At 43.2% G+C, this 17,973-nt stretch overlaps 1 protein-coding gene across 1 annotated transcript in view; it reads left to right on the top strand.

The window, feature by feature from the left end:
* The window catches only part of RHBDL3 (rhomboid like 3), a 190,657-nt gene that overhangs the window by 9,940 nt on the left and 162,744 nt on the right, over positions 1-17,973 (top strand). The window contains exon 3 of the mRNA XM_060253195.1: positions 1,542-1,565. Coding sequence (XP_060109178.1) covers positions 1,542-1,565 — 24 coding nt within the window. The remainder of the gene's footprint in view (positions 1-1,541; positions 1,566-17,973) is intronic.

Raw genomic sequence — 17,973 nt, 5'->3', positions numbered from 1 at the left:
AAAAAAAAAAAGCCTTGCCTAGAAGCAATAGACAGACAGTGTGGCCTGGTGAACTTGAATGCTGGAGACCTGCTTCTTAAGTCAACAAATGCCCTGGATGATCCTGCACAAGCTGTGCTCTCTCATCCTCAGTTCCCTGTCTGTAAAGCTGTTGTGATGCTGGACCTCTCTCTTTTTCTGGATGATTCCCTCTCTGCTGGCCTCCTAATCGGCAGTGGAGGCGGGGAGCAGGAAACTCCCTGCCTTCACCAGGGGATCTGGAAAACCCAAGGTTGCCCCCATCACCTGCATCAGAATTCCAAAGATGCCTGCAGGCATCAGAAAGGTTGGGAACCCCTGTCATAATGCATGAGTGGCCAACCTGTTGCATGGAAACACAACTGGCACTGGCAGCAGGTTATATGGATAGGGATAGGAGTACTGTGGGCCTAGCTGTGGTCTAGAATAAGGCCTGTGCTTCTGCCTGCTCCCTAGTTCAGTAGGCCAATGCCAGATCATACCAAAACTTATACTGTAGGGTGTGTGTGTACATGCCACATAGGTTTTATGATGTACATTTCAGTAGGATTCTCATAATATGGATTTGACTTATTTTATCTTTGCCTAAAAGGTTGGTTAACACTACGGTTGCCAACCTACAGGTGGAGCCCAGAGGTCTTCCAGAATTATAATTGATCTCCAGACAACATAAGTCAGTTCCCCTGGAGAAAATGGAAGCTTTGGAGCAGGAAGTCTATAGCATTACACCCTGCTGAGCTCACTCCATGCCCACAATCTCCAGCAACTTCCCAACTCAGAGTTGACATCCCTAGTTAACATTGCCACAAAGGGATCCTCAAAGTACTCTGATCAGGCAAGATTGCCTGATTGAGCTCCCTGTAATATACCACTTCACACCCTATTTGGGGGACAGGTCTCCTGCCTACTAACGTGTTCCTGGTGATAGTTCCCAGGCTGGTGAGGGGAAAATAGGAAATGATGGGGGGTAATGTTGCACAGCATCACTTCCAGCAAAAAATTGGAAGTGATGTCATTGCATTGGGGTGATACTCTAGGATTTGCCCAGAACTCTGTGGTTTAGTCATAGCTGTTTGAGCTTTGCTTGGTGTAATGACATCACATCAGTTTTTAATGCCGAATTTTAGATCTCATGCTGCTGTGCTTGTCCCTGCTCTCTAATTCCTCCCACCTGAGCCTGTCCTATGGGAAGGGTGGGCTAAAAACTGAAATAAATAAAGTATTGTGCCAGCCAAATGAACACAAAAAATTCCTTTGAATGTAACTTTGAAGCTGTTGGGGAGAGGAGAGAATGTTGCTTCCATTTGACTTATACAGATGCATCGGTAGGCTTTGTACCTGTGACCTGTCTGCTAAGCTCAGAGCAAACAAATGTCAGTGTCAAGGTGAGACTGCAGTTTTCCCCTGTCCTGTGTACATTGTAGGTCATCTTAAAGTATATTTTCAGAATATTGGATGTCTTTGCTCTTACACTTATTTTTCCTTTTCCTTCTTTCCTTTATGCATTGCCTTTTACCTCCCAGCACTGGAAAACTCTGTTTGATCAGGTATGTGAACAATTCAGACTCTTTTTGTTGTTGTTCTAATCCCTGTTAATAATGGAGAATCAGCGAGTGTTACTCTTTGCAGACTCTCCATACGTCTTGTAACCTGTATGTGCTGTTAATGTGATATGATTTACATGCTGTCATGTTGGGCGGTACTCTGGTATACCACCACCATTTCATGTCTCTGATATTTTCATACTCCCTCAATTGAATTCCTTCCTCCACCACTTACAACCCTTTTCCTAGGGCCTTATGATAAGAAGGAGAGACCACAGTGTGTTTGGAGTTTCTTTTTAGTCATCTCACTCTTGGGTGGCCAATCCAGGTCTTTGGAAATAGGATTAAATTCTTTATCCTCTGCCCAGTTTCTCAAGTAGAATACATAATACTAAGTTTTAATTTTCAATTGATTACAGTTGTGATGGAAGAAAACAGTGATTAAGACATGTAAAGCTGTCCATCATATGAATTGTCTTAATATGTATAATGTAGGTGGATCCATTAACCTCAGTGCTGTATTAACTTGATCAAACATGCCTAAGACTGGAAAAACCCTAAATGCCACATGGCTCCATTTTCTATAGTGACAAGTAGAGTTTTTTTTTTTTAATAGCTTTCTGCAGGAGCACGGCTGCTGCCAAATTAATTTTCAGATGGAATTATCTGGTAGTGCCCATAGTATAACTGGTGTCTTTCTTAATTTGGAAGGCTTCCTTGTTCATATACAGAGGGCTGCTTTAATAACCATTTCATTGTGTTAATCTTGGTTATTTACTCAGGTGTCAATGTGACATGGGAGTTCCGGTGACTTTGCTGCTGAAAGAGGGCTTCTTAAATAAGAAGTGGTAATTTGGTGGGCTTCAAGGTGTAAAATGTCATCACATCTCTTATGAAGGGAATCAAGTGCTTCTATTTTTCTCTGTGCAGTGGTGATGGTACCAATATTTGATACCTGGCCACTCCTAAGAATGCAACCATAGCTATGTTAACATACTCCAGTTGAGGATCTGAAGCTTTCTTTTCAGACATGTGTCTCTTTTGAAGGACACTGGATGCATTCACACTATACTAAATAATGCGTTTTGCAACTGAATTTTTGCTGTTCTTACATAGTAAAAATCCAGTTGCAAAACGTATTATTTAGTATAGTATGAATGCACCCAGTGTGTCAGAAGAGCTTCAGATTTGGCTCTTAAAATTAATGGGCCATTGCCAGAATTATGTCAGACTTATTGCTTCATCCTGCCCCTTTTGGACAGAGCTCCACCCTCAGATAGTTCTCATGTTGTAATCTGAGAGATACTTGGGAATTTGCTTTTGTCTGTTAGTTTTGAAAACTAAGCAGTTCTGCTTCTACAACAATCAAATGAGAGAGGTGTTATCAGGCTAAGGATTTATTCTGTAACTTATATTTTGCTTTTTTGCATTTACAGCTTGAATGGTTGCTTGCAGCATACTTTTTAGTGCTTGGATTTATTCAGATTTGGGAACTCTTACCTATGTACTGTTTGTAGGCATTTTCAGCCTTGGGTCTTTAATGGTATATGTGGAGAGAGAGAAGTAATATCCAAAAGCTATGTAATTTCCATGTCCATAACTTATGAAAGTGTGCCTAGAAGAAATGCCAAGAAATATTAATAGTATTTTCCTAGTGCTTTATCCTTGTGGCTGATTTCTGATGCCCAACGCTTTCTTAATGTATTGTGCCTGTCTCTACATGAGCATAAGCATTTCTTTATGCAAGCAAATTGATATGGCCTCATCTGGCCCCAGTGAGAAGCAATGGCTGCAGCTTTATGAGGCAATGTAATAATTGTGCTCCTGCATGCGGTTAGGCCACAAAACTACCATCCAACTGGGCTGCCTGGTCTCTGAGATGAGAGGCTGGTCCCAAAGATGGCTCATTATCATTCCCTAAGTAATCTTGCTGCCACTGGTGATGAGTGTCTCTTTATAACCCAGTAAGCCGTGCTCTATATTTAGCCCATAAATCTGGGGTGAGTAACATTCCTCATTGTTCACAATCTGCATCTGGGATGGGATAGGAGCCTGCAGCTACATTACTATAATGAGAAGTTGCAGTCCAGTCGCTGTAAAATATTGGCATGAATTGCTGTAATTTTCAAAGTGAGTCTATGTCCCTGTGTGTGGTAATTTTTTGCTTGTGCTTATGCCATCTGTCCTTCTGAGTTTCTTTTTCAGAATTATATTTCAGGATCCCTTTCCATATTTTTTGAATGATACAAATATGCAAGATGTTCATTAACTAGGGTTGCCAATCTCCAGGTGGTGTCTGGAGATCTTCCACTGTAACAGTTAATCTCTGGATGTCATATCTCAGTCCCATTGAGAAAATGGCTTCTTTGGAGGGTGGATTCTGTGACACTTTACCCTGCTGAGGATCCTTCCCTCCCCAGGTTCCAGTCTCCCAAATCTCCCAAGTATTTTCCCACCCAGAGCTGGCAACCCTACATACACAATGAATGACAGGAAGGAGCATAATATGTTGCTACTACCAGAAAGACAGATGCAGAGCTACTTTGGGATCCTCCATATGGATCGGATCCTGCAGGTCTTGCATTGAGGGAAGGCTCTTGCCACCAGAGGAAAGTGTCTTCTCTTGCCAAATGGATCCAAAACTTTGTTGTCTATAGGACATAGCTCCTTGTTGGGGGGTCTGAATATGCCAGAGCTCACAAGACATTGCCAAAGCTTGTAAGCATGTACCTGGACCCACACCCACACATGTGCACTCCACTTTCCTTGCCCCCAGGGATAGCATTAGGGGACTTTTGGAGGCTGTAGCAGGAGACCTCCTGGAAATGTATTATGGGGTCCAATCCATAGGCCAAAAGGGAACTGAAATCTCAAAATAATTAACCCCTCCAGGAGGGGCCCTCCTGAGTTGAGCACTGGTGGTAGGAGTGTGTCTCTGTGATATTGTTATCAAAGGTAATAATGAAAATCAGTCTCCAGGTCTTTAGTGAATTGGTGAAGCATTTATAGTCAGCGAGCTAATAGATTTTCCTTCTTAAAATCTAGGAAATCTAAGAAAATTGCTATGACAAGAGATCTGTCTGGGGTGGGTTTTAGCACATCTTGCATCCTACCCTTCCCACAGAATACTTTGCTCATCCTGAGAAAAACATGCAGTTCTTTTTTATGCCTTTTTTTCTTTTCTTTATTCACCAGTAACCAATGGTTACAAAATATTCATACTGTAAACAAATAGTACACAAATAACATAAAGTACTTAAATACAGTATTCTTACATAAAACTGTTAAACCATAGAACAATAATTATATAAACCGTCAAAGAGTACCAGTTGTTCTTCAGTTTCCTCATATTTTTAATTTTTTGAGAAGCTGTTATTTTGATTAGTATCAAAAGATCCTTTGATTTAATTAACTATCCTGTTTTGTTGGAGAGAGTGTGCATTTTTGAGCCATGAACAAATACCTATTGAGATGTTTGTATATTTAGTACCAATTTTTTATCTTGTATAGGTACTTTTACCATATCAGTTAAAAGGGAAAAGAAATCAGGTTTCACATTTTATCCACACTATTGAAGAGGGCTAGGTTTGTAACTGACCCAAGGTCACCTAGTGAGCTACATGATTGAAAAGGGGGGGGGGGGTCCAAACCTAGATCCGAGCCGTCACACTTTATCCATGCACTGATGTTCTTCAACACATGGTTTCAGACCCACAGGCTGGTCATGGAACTGCTCTGTTGAGAAGTATTTACCTTTGACCAAGTTTCTGTCTTATTGCTTGCTTTGAAGGCAGGTAGGATGGCAGTAACATTAGAACTGTATGTCTGGTTGTTCTGGCTTGAGCAAGCAATCCTAAGGTCTCAGCAGCTGCCTGAGTTGGATCTGTTGCCTCCCATATCCCTCCTTGCATCAAATCAATATGCAAAGAAGTCTAGAAATATTTGTTCTGACACAAAGATTCCTTGTGGGTTCGGGAACTGGAGGGCCTACATCAAATTTACCTGCCTCTGAACTTCTTCCTTCTCTTTAGTGCAGCAGGTATACATGTGTGATATATACACAGAGTTGCCCCAGAGTCAGTACAGAGGTTCCATGTGCATCTCCAAATGAACATGGAGCTCCAGCTAGAGGAGTCATCCAGGACTGACACATTTTCAGTTAGAAATGCCAGTAGGGATACCAGGTGGGGGCTGGCAGCCGGCAGGGGGGCTTTCTGGTGGGGACCTTTGTGCTCAAATGCCAAAGCATCTCCTGACAAAGTGGTGATGTGCATGGGAAGTGATGTCAATGTGTCAGGATGCTGCTAACATCCCCCCTCTTTACCAGCCATTCCCCCCCCTGCCAGGCAGCCAAGTGGTGGTGGGCAAGTACCCAGAAGGGGTGGAAATCTGTCCATCCCAGCAGGGTAATGACAGCCCTGAATACCAGGGACTGAGCTTGTAAACTTATACTACCAAAGTATGTGCTGTATAGCTGAGCTACTGCTCTTCTGCACGGGCATTTATGCAACATTTTTTTAAACTTTGATTTGCAGTTGTGATCAGAGTTTCAAAGTGTATTTAGGCATCTGCTTATGGTACCTGTAAATATGGTTGCAAACAAAATTTTCACACTACATCTACCATCTCTCATGAGACCTGAGGTGCGTTTGAGCTATGCTCAGCACTTCACACATAGTTTTGTCATTTAGAAACACAGTTTGGAGTGATGCAACAGCATTCCTTCCCCCTCCACCTGCCCCAGTTATGTATCTTCCATTATTGGAGGTACTGCAGTCCTAAGCTCTGCTCACGACCTGAGTTCAATCCCCGGCTGAAGTTGGGTTTTCAGCCTTCCATCCTTCCAAGGTTGGTAAAATGAGTACCCAGCTTGCTGAGGGGAAAGCGTAGATGACTGGGGAAGGCAATGGCAAACCACCCCGTAAAAAGTCTGCCGTGAAAACGTGAAAGCAATGTCACCCCAGAGTTGGAAATGACTGGTGCTTGCACAGGGGACCTTTCCTTTCCTCCCGAAGGCACCACATCTGAAAAAGCTCTGTAACAAACTGTGGTGGATTTCAGTCACCAATCAGCACTGGCCTTTGGAATGAAAATGCTCCCTTCATAGGTTTGTACTGGGAAAGCTGGCCCTTCAGTCATGCAGGGTTTTAAAGGTAAGAATTGAACTGAACTCAGAAAAAGACAGGGGACCTTTCCTTTGCACAGGGGACCTTTCCTTTCCTTTCCTTCTTGTACAATTTTCAGAAAGATGACAGGGCTGAAGAAGCGTTTTGTCTTTATGAACTACAGACTTGGGCAACTGAGGAGGTGTGCGTGCAAGTCAGTTTTACATTCTGCTAATGCCCCGTGCCAACTTTCCTTGGACCGCTTTTTAGTTTGTTTGTTGTTTACTCAGAATAGGCTTGCAAGAGCTACTGGCCTGGCTCCCTGTGACCTGCACAAAGTACCTGCAGGTGTCCATATCAGGGCAGTATTTGTGAAAGGAAGAATTTCAGATTGTCAGAGTGCTACGCATACCATCTTACACAATTCTGCAGGGCCTGTAAGGCGGAGATGTTGCACCAAGTTTTTGGTTGAGGACAGCAATGTTTTCCATTCAGGCTGGCATCCTCTCCTCCTCTTCAGGTTGCTCTGTTGTTTGACCCCCCTCCCCACCCACACACAAGGCAGCTGCAGTCCAGAATAGGAAACTGAAGGAAATATTGCCATCTTGTTTATTGGGTTTTTTAGAATTCTGCTTTAGTATTGTTCTGCATTTTATTTTATGGTCATGATGTTTTCATGAAATAATGTACATCACCCAGAGCCTGTGGCAGTAGCAAGGATTAGGTTATTCTTAAATTTAATTAAATAAAAATACAATGAAATAAATATCTAACATAGGCAAGTGAAGGTGATTCACTTGTAGGCTCTTGATCTGTTTGCATGGCTAGCTGCACTTTGAAATTCCCACATACCTGCACACAGATTATTCAGTAATCTGTTGCTGTTACTTTTACTGTCTTGTGTGATTATGGTTATGGTACAGAATGCTGAGCAAGTCACAAAATATTCAGAACATCTGCTGTACAATCCTAAACAGTTACACCTTTCTAAGCCCATTGAAGTCAAGAAGGGTGTCGTTCTGTTTAGGATTGCACTACTAAAGTGTTAATATGGTAGAGGTTAAACATAACCAAAGAACAAATGCTGGTGTATGCATCTTTACACTTAAAGTAAAGTAATAGTGTACTCTCAAGGCCCTCATGCATTACTATAGGCACGTGTATCTAAGGCTTCCGTATAATAGCCTTTGAGACATATTAGGTCCCTTACATCTTTTGAGATCTAATCCAGACTTGGATGAACTCTAAGGGATCTATTTATTTATTTTATTTACTGTATCCACTTTTTTCAATGTGTCTCAAAATAGATTACACAATAGATGGGATCAGACAAGCCGGTTGCTGCCACAGCCTATCGACTTTAAAAAAGCTAATTCTGATAGAGGCATAGTACAGTGATCAGAGAGCACCCATCCAGCAGCCAAGACATTCACAGGCTGCATAAGTGCATGCATGGTGCACCCGGGTCAATCACACAACTGGAAATGTGCCACAAAGGCGTGGCACTGGGGGGTTCCTGGTGGCTGCTTAATGCACAAAGGAGTCATCCTATGATGAGGTAAAGATGAGTGGGCCCCAGGGAGCAGATGTGTGCATGTGATTGTGCACATTAAATCTGGGGGTGGGGGTGGCTATGGTGGGCCAAAAAGCCCATCTGGTTGCAACCAGTGTAAGTCAATAAGAGTCTATTCAAAGAGATATCTAATAGCCATAGCGTAGGCTGATACAATGTGCATGAGGAGCCATCTAATAAGCAATGTACTAGGAACAGGCTTATTGAACTCGGAATGAGCACAGCATATTAGGCACAATACAGATTGTGGGTATAATGAAGAAAAACAATATTGCTACAGTGCTGAATCTGGTAATGCAGTGAATTAATGAAGCCAGGCTTTTTTTTTTCCAGCCCCACACTTAGCCACAGATCATTTTAATCTGATGAGAATGATTTGGTTTGGATTATGCACAGTTTCCTGGTTCAGGTTTTGGAGGACAAAGATATGTTGGGTTGAATCTCACTGTAGCAGGATCGTCTAAACCTGGGGTGGCCAAACTATGGCTCAGGAGCCACAAGTGGCTCTTTCAGACATATTGTTTGGCTTTTGAAGCCCCAACCACCCCATCAGCCATCTTGGAAAGGTCTCTTTAAATCACTTCTCCAAGCCAAGCCAGCTGGTAGCTTGGAGGATGCATTTAAAGTTAAAGTTGCTTTCTTTCCACCTCTCCCTCCCCATCTGTTTTCCTTCCTTCCTTTAAACATCTGACGTTCATATCTTGCGGCTCTCAAACATCTGACATTTATTCAACGTGGCTCTTATGTTAAGCAAGTTTGGCCACACATGGTCTAAACTGGCTGTCACATGTCTGACTTAACAGCAGTTTGAGTCCAGTGGCACCTTTAACAAAGTTTAATTCTGGGTATAACTTTCATGTTTGTGCACACTGAGGAAGTGTGCCCCTGCACACGAAAGCTTATACCCAGAATTAAACTTTGTTGGTCTTATAGGTGCCACTGGAGTCAAACTTCGTTCTTTTCATTTGGATCAACACGGCTACCTGCCTGAATCTGACTTAACAGCAGTTTCACACTGCCTCTGTCTCTCTCTCACCTACACCATAGAAAAATAACTCTATTGCTGTGTGTTTGTTGGGACCAGGCATCCAGGCCTGAAGCTTTGTACTTCTAAGCCAGCACCCTGATTTATCTATCTGCATCTTTGCTGCATTTTTGCTACAGCTTATTTGGGAGTCATGGATTCTTTTGCACATCCCCCCTCCCACCCCTCCATGAGTGTGACAATAACAGACAAGTAGTGTTAACAGAGTCTCAGGAGAAGCCAGGCAAAACCCCAGCTGTGTGGGCAGCAGAGAGAGTGGATATATACGTATGCATGTCTGTGAGAAATCTCTGTAAGCACATTGCATTGACATCTTGGAAAGAAACTGCTTCCTGTCCTAGGAAGAAGTTTAATGGAGGGAGACCACCTCAGTCACGAGTACAGCTGTCAAGAGCAATGGTTAAAAGAGCCTCTTGGAGTTACTTCTATGACTGAACACTAAGTTTAGAGGCATCTTGTGGTTAATGGTCAAAAACTCATCGTATGTTTGAAGTATAGATGATAACAGCAGTTTTGCTGAAATTAGGTTGGTTTGGTGGTCAGACCTGAAAACCCTGCATGCTGTCTTGAATTCCATAAAGAAAATAAAATGGGATAGGAATGTAATATATCCTAAGAACTTTAATAAAACTTATGATTTTGGAGGAAAAAATGACACCTCTCCTTCCCCCTGAGCCTTTATTCTATTATGTATTTGTACTGATGATTTCAAACCCATATTCTGATATGAACCAGCATGGTGTAGTGGTCAAAGAGCTAGACTGGGATCCGGGAAATCCAGGTTCGAATCCCCACTCTGCCATTGAGCTCACTGGGTGACCTTGTGCCAGTCACACACTCTCAGCCTAGCCTATCTCAAAGGGATGTTGTGAGGATAAAGTGGAGGAGAGAACAATATAATCAGCTTTGGATCCCTGCTGAGAAGAAAGGTGGGATGCAGATAAATAAATAATATGAGACATGGTTTAAAAAACTTTTTTCTTTCACATTGCTGGGATTAGAGATTGTATTTTTTTCAATGCACCTGTGAGGTAAAATTTGTTTCCCTTTCCACCATTCTCTATTTCCTGTCAGTTGGGCTTGGGTTTGTGCCACTTATAGTATGGGTAGAAAGAAACACATTGATGGAGAAGAACAGGATTCGGTAGCTATGAAATCCCAGAACAGTAAATGGCAGAGGTGACTAGAAGAAGTCTGAATAGCTTAAAACTATTTCGCTTAATAAGTGAGTTGGCTTGATTTCAAGTTCTTGAATGCTAGGAAGTCTCTCTAGTTAATTCTAATCCTGTCTGTCTATGCTGAAGTGCAGTTTCACTGCCAAGAGACCTTCCAGGAAGGCTGGACGAAGCAATTGTGATTCTCTGGCGGCAAAGTTGTTTGCTTGTTTTAATTGTGGTCTAGTATCACCAGCTACTTTATTTAACATTCTGCTTTGTGGCCTTTGCCAAGCCCTTTTCAGTGACTGGCTGTGTAATACAACCACCAAAATACAATTTTTGCAACAATGCGTTCCTTTTTTAAAAGCTTGGTCTTGTCAATAGATTTTTGCATCACACACCCCCAAAGGAGACGCTGGGTCTCTTTATTATTTCTTCTCTTTCCCATTGAGAGAGTCACTCATTGAAGGAATTCTAAAAAGATTCTCTCCCCCCCCCCCCCCCATTCTTTTTACTGAAATGAGAAAAGGGTGCATAAAGTAGTGGGGCATAAGGGCTTGAAAGCTGGGAAGTTTGTTTGATGGTGTGTGGTTGTGTGTGTGCGGGAGGAGGGAGAGGGGCAGCTTGCATCTGTCCCAGATCTTAATCCCATTTACAGTTGTCAGTGTGGCCTGCCAGAGAGTCTGGAGGCAGAGGAAAGGGAGATGAAGCAGTCTTCAGACTGCAGGGGTGGGCGAGGGGGGTTAAAAACACCTGCCTCTGCTCTAGTACCTTTGGGAAAGTCAGAGCGACAGCTGGGCCAGAGATGGGGCAAGTATCATCTGCTGTTGTTTTGAGGCACTCCATCTGCGTAACACACGATTAAAGAGTAGAGGGCAGGCTTGTTGTATAAGCAAGGGAGGCCCAGAGATTGTTACATTTCTCAAGTGGAGTTTAGGGACACACGGAGGCCTTATCTGAGACCACAATGCTTCCCTTTCTGCTTCCTCCACAACTTGCCACCGGCCTCTGTCACACGGCTTTTACCCGCTGAACTTCTGCAGTGTAGGCGTTGTGCTGTAAAGAAAGCCTCTTTATGTGAAATGCCTCACATTTATATTTTTATGGAAGGAATGTCTTGAAATATGGGGATGGTGGGTATAGCTGAAAGGAGACCCTCAGTTTGGGCAGAGAGAGGCTGGTAGGTGTCACTGTTCCCTGTCAGTTTGATTAACCTCATTTCCATTTCAGTTTCCAACAGTGGAATTCTCTGCAGTCTAAACACTGACCCAGAGGCAAGTGGTCGGCATTATAAAGTGGTCTTATATCACCAGTACTATCCTAGCTTTCTGAAGAAAACAAGTTTGCAGTGTAGAAATTGTTGCTTTAAGCCAGGTGAGACTAAGTGCTTTGCTTTTTAGAGGCACATTCACATTTGATGCACTAAGCCAGAGGTGGCCAAACTATGGCTCGGGAGCCACATGTGGCTCTTTCACACATATTGTGTGGCTTCTGATGCCCCAACTGTCCTGTCTGCCAGCTTGAAAAATGCATTTTTCTCTTAAAGTCACTTTGTGAGAATGCATTTAAAGTTAAACTTTCTTTCCACCTCTCCCTCCCTCTCCTTCCTCCCTCCCTCTCCTTCTATCCTTCCTTCCTGCCTGCCTGCCTGCTTGTCTGTTGTCTGTCTGTCTGTCTCGCAGCTCTCAAAGATCTAAAATTTATGTGGCTCACGTATCAAGCAAATTTGGCCACCCCTGCCCTAAGCTGTCCTGAACTTGGTTCCCAGTGGTACATAGGAGAGATCTCCCTGCCCCCAAAGAGAAAAAGCCCTGTATTCCATGAGTGCTGCTTCTGCCTGCACTTTTGTGCACCTGACTATTTATGATTATAAACAACTGAGACTTATCTGAATAGCCTCAGATGACACCTAAAATATATAGGTAGTATGATGCTTAGATAGCAGGGTTTGTTTGTTTTTTTACTGCCCCTTATTCCCTGGTAGTACAACAGGCAATAATAACATATCACTATTTCTGTTTATTAGTTTTACTAATATAAAGGTGTGCATTATTGAACAGGGTCAAGAGTTCTTGGAATGTTTCCCAAGTGGGGGGAGGATCCATTTCCTGCCCTGTTCTCTGCCATGGCAAACTGACAAAGGTGTTTTATTTTTTGCTGAATGATGCTTATGGCCATTTCTCTAGCCTAGCCTCCCAAACAACTACTTGGGGGCAACAACAGCACAGAACCTGTGGCCTGGGAGGTGACTTCTAGGCCTGTCCCCCTGCTGGATGGGCCCAGGGGAGGATAGGAGCCCCTTGGTTGGGGCGGCAAAATACCTTGAAGTAACCCTACTGATGCTGCTGTTCTGCCATTGGAGGAGGAGTTTGTACTTAGTGCTATTATGTATGTAAGTGCTGTTCAGTTGCAGCTGATTTGTGATGACCCCAGCAAGAGGGTTTCAAGGCAAGTGAGAAGCAGAAGTGGTTTGCCATTGCCTTCCTCTGCTGAGTCTTCCTTAATGGTTTCCTAAGTACTGACTCTGCTTAGCTTTTGAGGTCTAATGACGATCGGGCTATATCAGGGGTGGTCGAACTGTGGCTTGGGAGCTATGTGGCTCTTTCACACATATTGTGTGGCTCTCAAAGCCCCCATTGCCCATTGGCTGACTTGGAAAAGGCATTTCTCTCTTTAGATTGCTTTGCCAAGCCAGTCGAAGTAGAAATCTGACTCTGTAAGCGCTAAACCCTTTTTCTGAAAGGGCTATTTCCAAATGGTCTTCATACACATCTCTTCTCAGTTAAGGCAGTTATCTGACTGAGTCTCTTCAGCATATAGCTCTCACATGACTTTTTCTGCTCAGCTGATGGCAAGTTATCAGATTGCTTAGAGCAGCCTGTCACTCAAGGCTCTCTGGCTCTGTAAAGAATTGATCCTTCACAGGTCTGTAGTTGCATGTACATTTTTAAGCCTCTTAAAAAGTGCAGTCTGTCACAGGTGGCATCCTAGCACACTTATATTTTACTCTTTTAGAGACATCTGCACTGAATTCCAATTTGTTTCCAGATAACATGCTGCTGATTTGACCTTTTAAAGCTCTAAAGCAGGGGTGGACAGACTTGCTTAATGTAAGAGCTCCTTAAAATAAATGTCAGATGTTTGAGAGCTGCAAGACATGAATGTCAGATGTTTGAGAGAAGGCGGGAGGAAGGAAGGAAATAGATGAGGGAGAGAGAAGGAAGAGAAGTTGGAAAGAAAGCAACTTTAATTTTAAATGCATTCTCCAAGCCACTGGTGGGCTTGGCTTGGAGAAGTGATTTAAAGAGACAAATGCCTTCTCCAAGCTGGCTCAAGAGCCACATGCTATGCATAAAAGAGCCACATGTGGCTCCCGAGCCACAGTTTGGCCACGCCTGCTCTAAAGCCTCAGGGAGTGCCTCCCTCCATAGGAATCTTCCTGATGATTTAGTGAGGTTCTACTTAATTTTCCCTCTCACATCTAGGCACAATTGACCTCTGTAAGAAGCAGGAGCTTTTCTGTTACAGCTCCAGAATTGTGGAACACCCTTCCCCCCTTACCTTTTTGAAGAAGGTTCAAGACCTTTCCTAGTTGATTTTGGCAAATAGACCAATTAAAATATTTTAAAATATTGTGTACTATCCTTCAGACTGTGCTATAACTATTTTAAGGGTTTAAGTTTTGTCCTGATTTTACTGCTTTGTGTCTTCTGTTATTGAAGTCCAGTATTAAGCATAATTTAAATGTCAGTGCACCTCTGGATGTATATCTGCATCTATTCTGTCTCTATGCAAGAGGGCTCCCTTCCTGGATTGGTACGGTGCTGTCTTTGTAACTGAAATAAGTCTCCTTTTGGTGCCCTATTCTGATTTATGTAAGGAACATGGGCTTATGTTCTTCCTCCCCATTTTGACTTGCTGAATTGACTTATGTCTGCTATGTCATAGTTCTTAAGACTAGAATTTTCACCCTCATTCCCCAAAGGGAGTTCATAAAAACCACCCTGCTGTGTGGGACACCTTTCAGTTGCCTCTCTTTGCTCAATTATTCAATACAAGTGGAGCTTGTCTGCAGGAAAAAAAAATACTAGAGAAGCAAGGTAGTCAGGCTTAAATTTTTCTGTCTGCTGAACCTCCAGGTTTGTAAAAGGTTCCAAGGACTTTTCTGCTCTCATCCAAAATGTATGTATTTGCTCTCCTTCCTGTCTCTGAAGTGCATGGGATAGATGCTATACAGATGGGACTGCAGAAAATACTGAATGTCAGTAGATACAGTGGAAATAAATTTGTACTTGGGTAATACTACTCATCTGTTGATGATTTCCTAATGTTCTATACATGAGGGGGTTGGCTTTTTATGGCACGTAAAATGCTATGGCGTTTTATTTTAATATGCCATGTGATTCCCCCATCGTCCTCCTGGTTCATGTGTTCTTACATTGCTCAGAACACCACATCTTTCACGTGCGATGCCATTACAGCAATATTAAATTTTAAAGCTCACACATAAGGCAGCGCGGGTGGTGGTGTGGGGAGGAATCCGAATGCATCTTGGTCCAGTATTGTTATGCAAGTCAGCTGTATGTTTAAAGTCTCATTCCTCTTGGCTCCTCTATTGTCTGGGAGAGGGTCTGGTCTCTATAGGAACAGTGCCAGCTGGCTAACTAGCCAAAACAGTGTCAGAGTCCATTCTTTTATGGCCGTTGCTTATGCCTGCAGGGGCAGTGTATTGCTGTTCCGGATGTTTTATACTCTATTCTCACTATAATAGCATTGTGCTCTGATAGCAATACTTCCAAAGGGCTGAGAAGGACTCTAAAATTACTGTATTTGGCTACACTGTATTTTTCTGCTGTGCAGCCTCAGGTAAGCATGTATTTTCAGTAACCTGGAGACAGATGATAGGTTTTTTCCCTCCTGAGATTTCAAAAGAAGCCTAGCAGCTCGAGGAGTGTATATACTCATCTCTCTTCTTTCACTGGGAAATAGAGTTTTGTATTGTTTCAGTGATAAGTTTGATCAGAGGCAGCAGTCAGATTGAAGAGATGTACATATGTATGGACACCCATGGGATGAGAAACTCCTTGGATTTCTTTAAACTCTCTTAAGAGTTGTTGTCTGTCCTAAGCCCTAATTTAGCAAAAACTTCAGATGTGTATATGGCAGTCTTTCCATTCACAAGACACTGAACAGACTTAATTCTTTTCCTTGAAAAATCGGGGCCCAATTTGGATTGAGACCACTATGTAAAAGGGGTGGGTGGAGGAGTTAAGGACTGGCCCCTGCTGTGTTTTGGTGCAGTAGTCTGTTTGCCCCATTGGATAAATGGTGCTGATTCAGGTCCGGAAGGGGTGCATATGTGTGTGAATCTTAACCTCCCCCTCCCCCTGGTTTGCTTTCTTAATTGGGCCTCAGGGTGCCTGATTTCCTCCCAAGAAAAATACTTTGCAATGGAACTCCTAGCATTTTGGGTAGCTGAGCCCTCGTTCTGTGAGAGTTCAGTACTGCAGTCCAAGCTCTGCCCACAACCTGAGTTTGATCTCTGTGGAAGTCAGGTTCAGGTAACTGGCTAAAGGTTGACTCATCCTTTCATCCATTCAAGGTCAGTAAAATGAGTACTCAGCTTGCTTATGTGAAGTGTACATGACTGAGGAAGGCAATGGCAAACCATCCCATAACAAAAAGTATGCCAAGAAAACATCATGATGTGATTTCATCCCATGGGTTAGTAATGACTCGGTGCTTACCCCTTACCTTTATCTACACCAAACCTATCTTGGGGTCAAATAAAATACATACCCTTTTCTGCCTCTTGTAGTTTACTGCAATGGTTGTATTTTTAAAAAAGACATTCCATAATTCTGTGTCCTTTTATGGTGAAAGTGATGTGCTTCTGTAATCCATCAGTACAGTGCCACAATTTATGCTAGTAAAAGCAGGGCTTTTGGGGGGGTGAGTGTGCACAGGAGCAGAACTCCACTCTGGCTGGCATACTGGGGAAGGTGAGGGGAGGCATCTTCCCCAATGGCTTCAGCCTTCCCCAGCATGCTCACTGCAGCAGGCGTGCTGGGGAAGGCGTGGGGGAGCTCCTGAGTAAAAGGAACCTGCTCCAAACCAGACCCAACACTGCAAGGGCTCCACTGGCATTGCTCTGTCTGGCCCAGGGCAGAGGTCAAGTATGTGTCTGGAGGGAATTCTTAACTTGTCATAGGCAAGAAGGCAAGGGCCCACTGATGAACCTCCTCTATGGTACTCTAGTAACCAGAGAGGAGGCAGAACAGAGGAAAGCAACAATTAGACTGTTTCTGTGCAGCAGAGAAGAAAGGGCTGTGCCAAGGCGACCATAGGCCTGTGTTTTTCAGCTGTACTAAACGGAAGTGCAGTTTGTACCAGTGGAATGAAACAGCTCTGTTCTGCAAGTATAGAATGCTTCTTTAATGGCCATGAGGCAAGTCTGTATGCTATCAAATCTTAGTGTGCTTCTAGAATAGGGCTCTGAGACAGTAGTCCCTTGTTTACTTTCTGTCCTTTGACATGAGCATTTCTTATCATAGGTGGATAAACGTATAGAGCAGAGGTCCATCAGTGGCTATTAGCCACAGTGTATTGTTGGGGCAGTGATGCTCTGTATTTTTGGTGCTTGAGGGGGGCACAGTGGGAGGGCTTCTGGTGTCCTGGCCCCACTGATGGACCTCCGGATGTCACCTGGTTTTTCTGACCACTGGACTGGATGGGCCATTGGCCTGATCCAACATGGCTTCTCCTATGTTCTTATGAGTTCTGTGCCTCTAACCCAAATTAACAACAGCTCTTTTCTGCTTGCAGTTGTTATGTCACATTACTTACCTAGTTCCATGTGAGTTTCATAGCGGAGCCAACAGCAGTTCCATGGGGGTGGTTTGAGGATGTGAAAAGGAGTTGGAGGGCCACAGGCACTTCTTGAATGCCCACTTCCCAGGTTCCACTTACACATTATGAAGTTTTAATCTACCTTCTGGCATTCATCCTCCGCTTTCCACTATCTAACAGCATGATGTTGTAGTTTACGAAGACAATGTTATGAAGACATCAACACAGAATTGTGAAAGAATCAAATGTGTTATATTTTCCACTGATGATGATGCAGGAGGAGGAGATTTATACCCCATTTGGGGTCTCTGAGTGGCTTACAATCTCTCTTCCCTTCCCCTTCTCTTAGAGGCATTCTTTTCTCTCACCTGAGTGTAGCTTCTTGGGAAAGATGATAGACTGGACCTCTCACAGTTTCTTGGAAACCATGTTGTTTGAAAGTGTTGTATTTGGGTGATAGAATATCAGAATCCTGGATGCCTGATTTGATGAAAATTCTGGTGAATTTTTGCTGCAAGGACGGGAATTTTTAAAAAATCTAAAGTTGAAAGATAGCTAAGGTATTGTCTCAACTACTATATGGACCAGTAATCTGGGCCCATAGGATATGGATCAACTGCTATTACAGTTTTTGCTACAGATCTCTAGGGTCCTGAAACCTGTGGCCAGTATTGCCCTTAGA

Source organism: Heteronotia binoei, chromosome 13 (genome assembly GCF_032191835.1).
Source record: "Heteronotia binoei isolate CCM8104 ecotype False Entrance Well chromosome 13, APGP_CSIRO_Hbin_v1, whole genome shotgun sequence".
Lineage (NCBI taxonomy): Eukaryota > Metazoa > Chordata > Lepidosauria > Squamata > Gekkonidae > Heteronotia > Heteronotia binoei.
The sequence above is the reverse complement of the archived record's forward strand: the minus strand, read 5'-3'. Positions and strand labels throughout refer to the sequence as shown.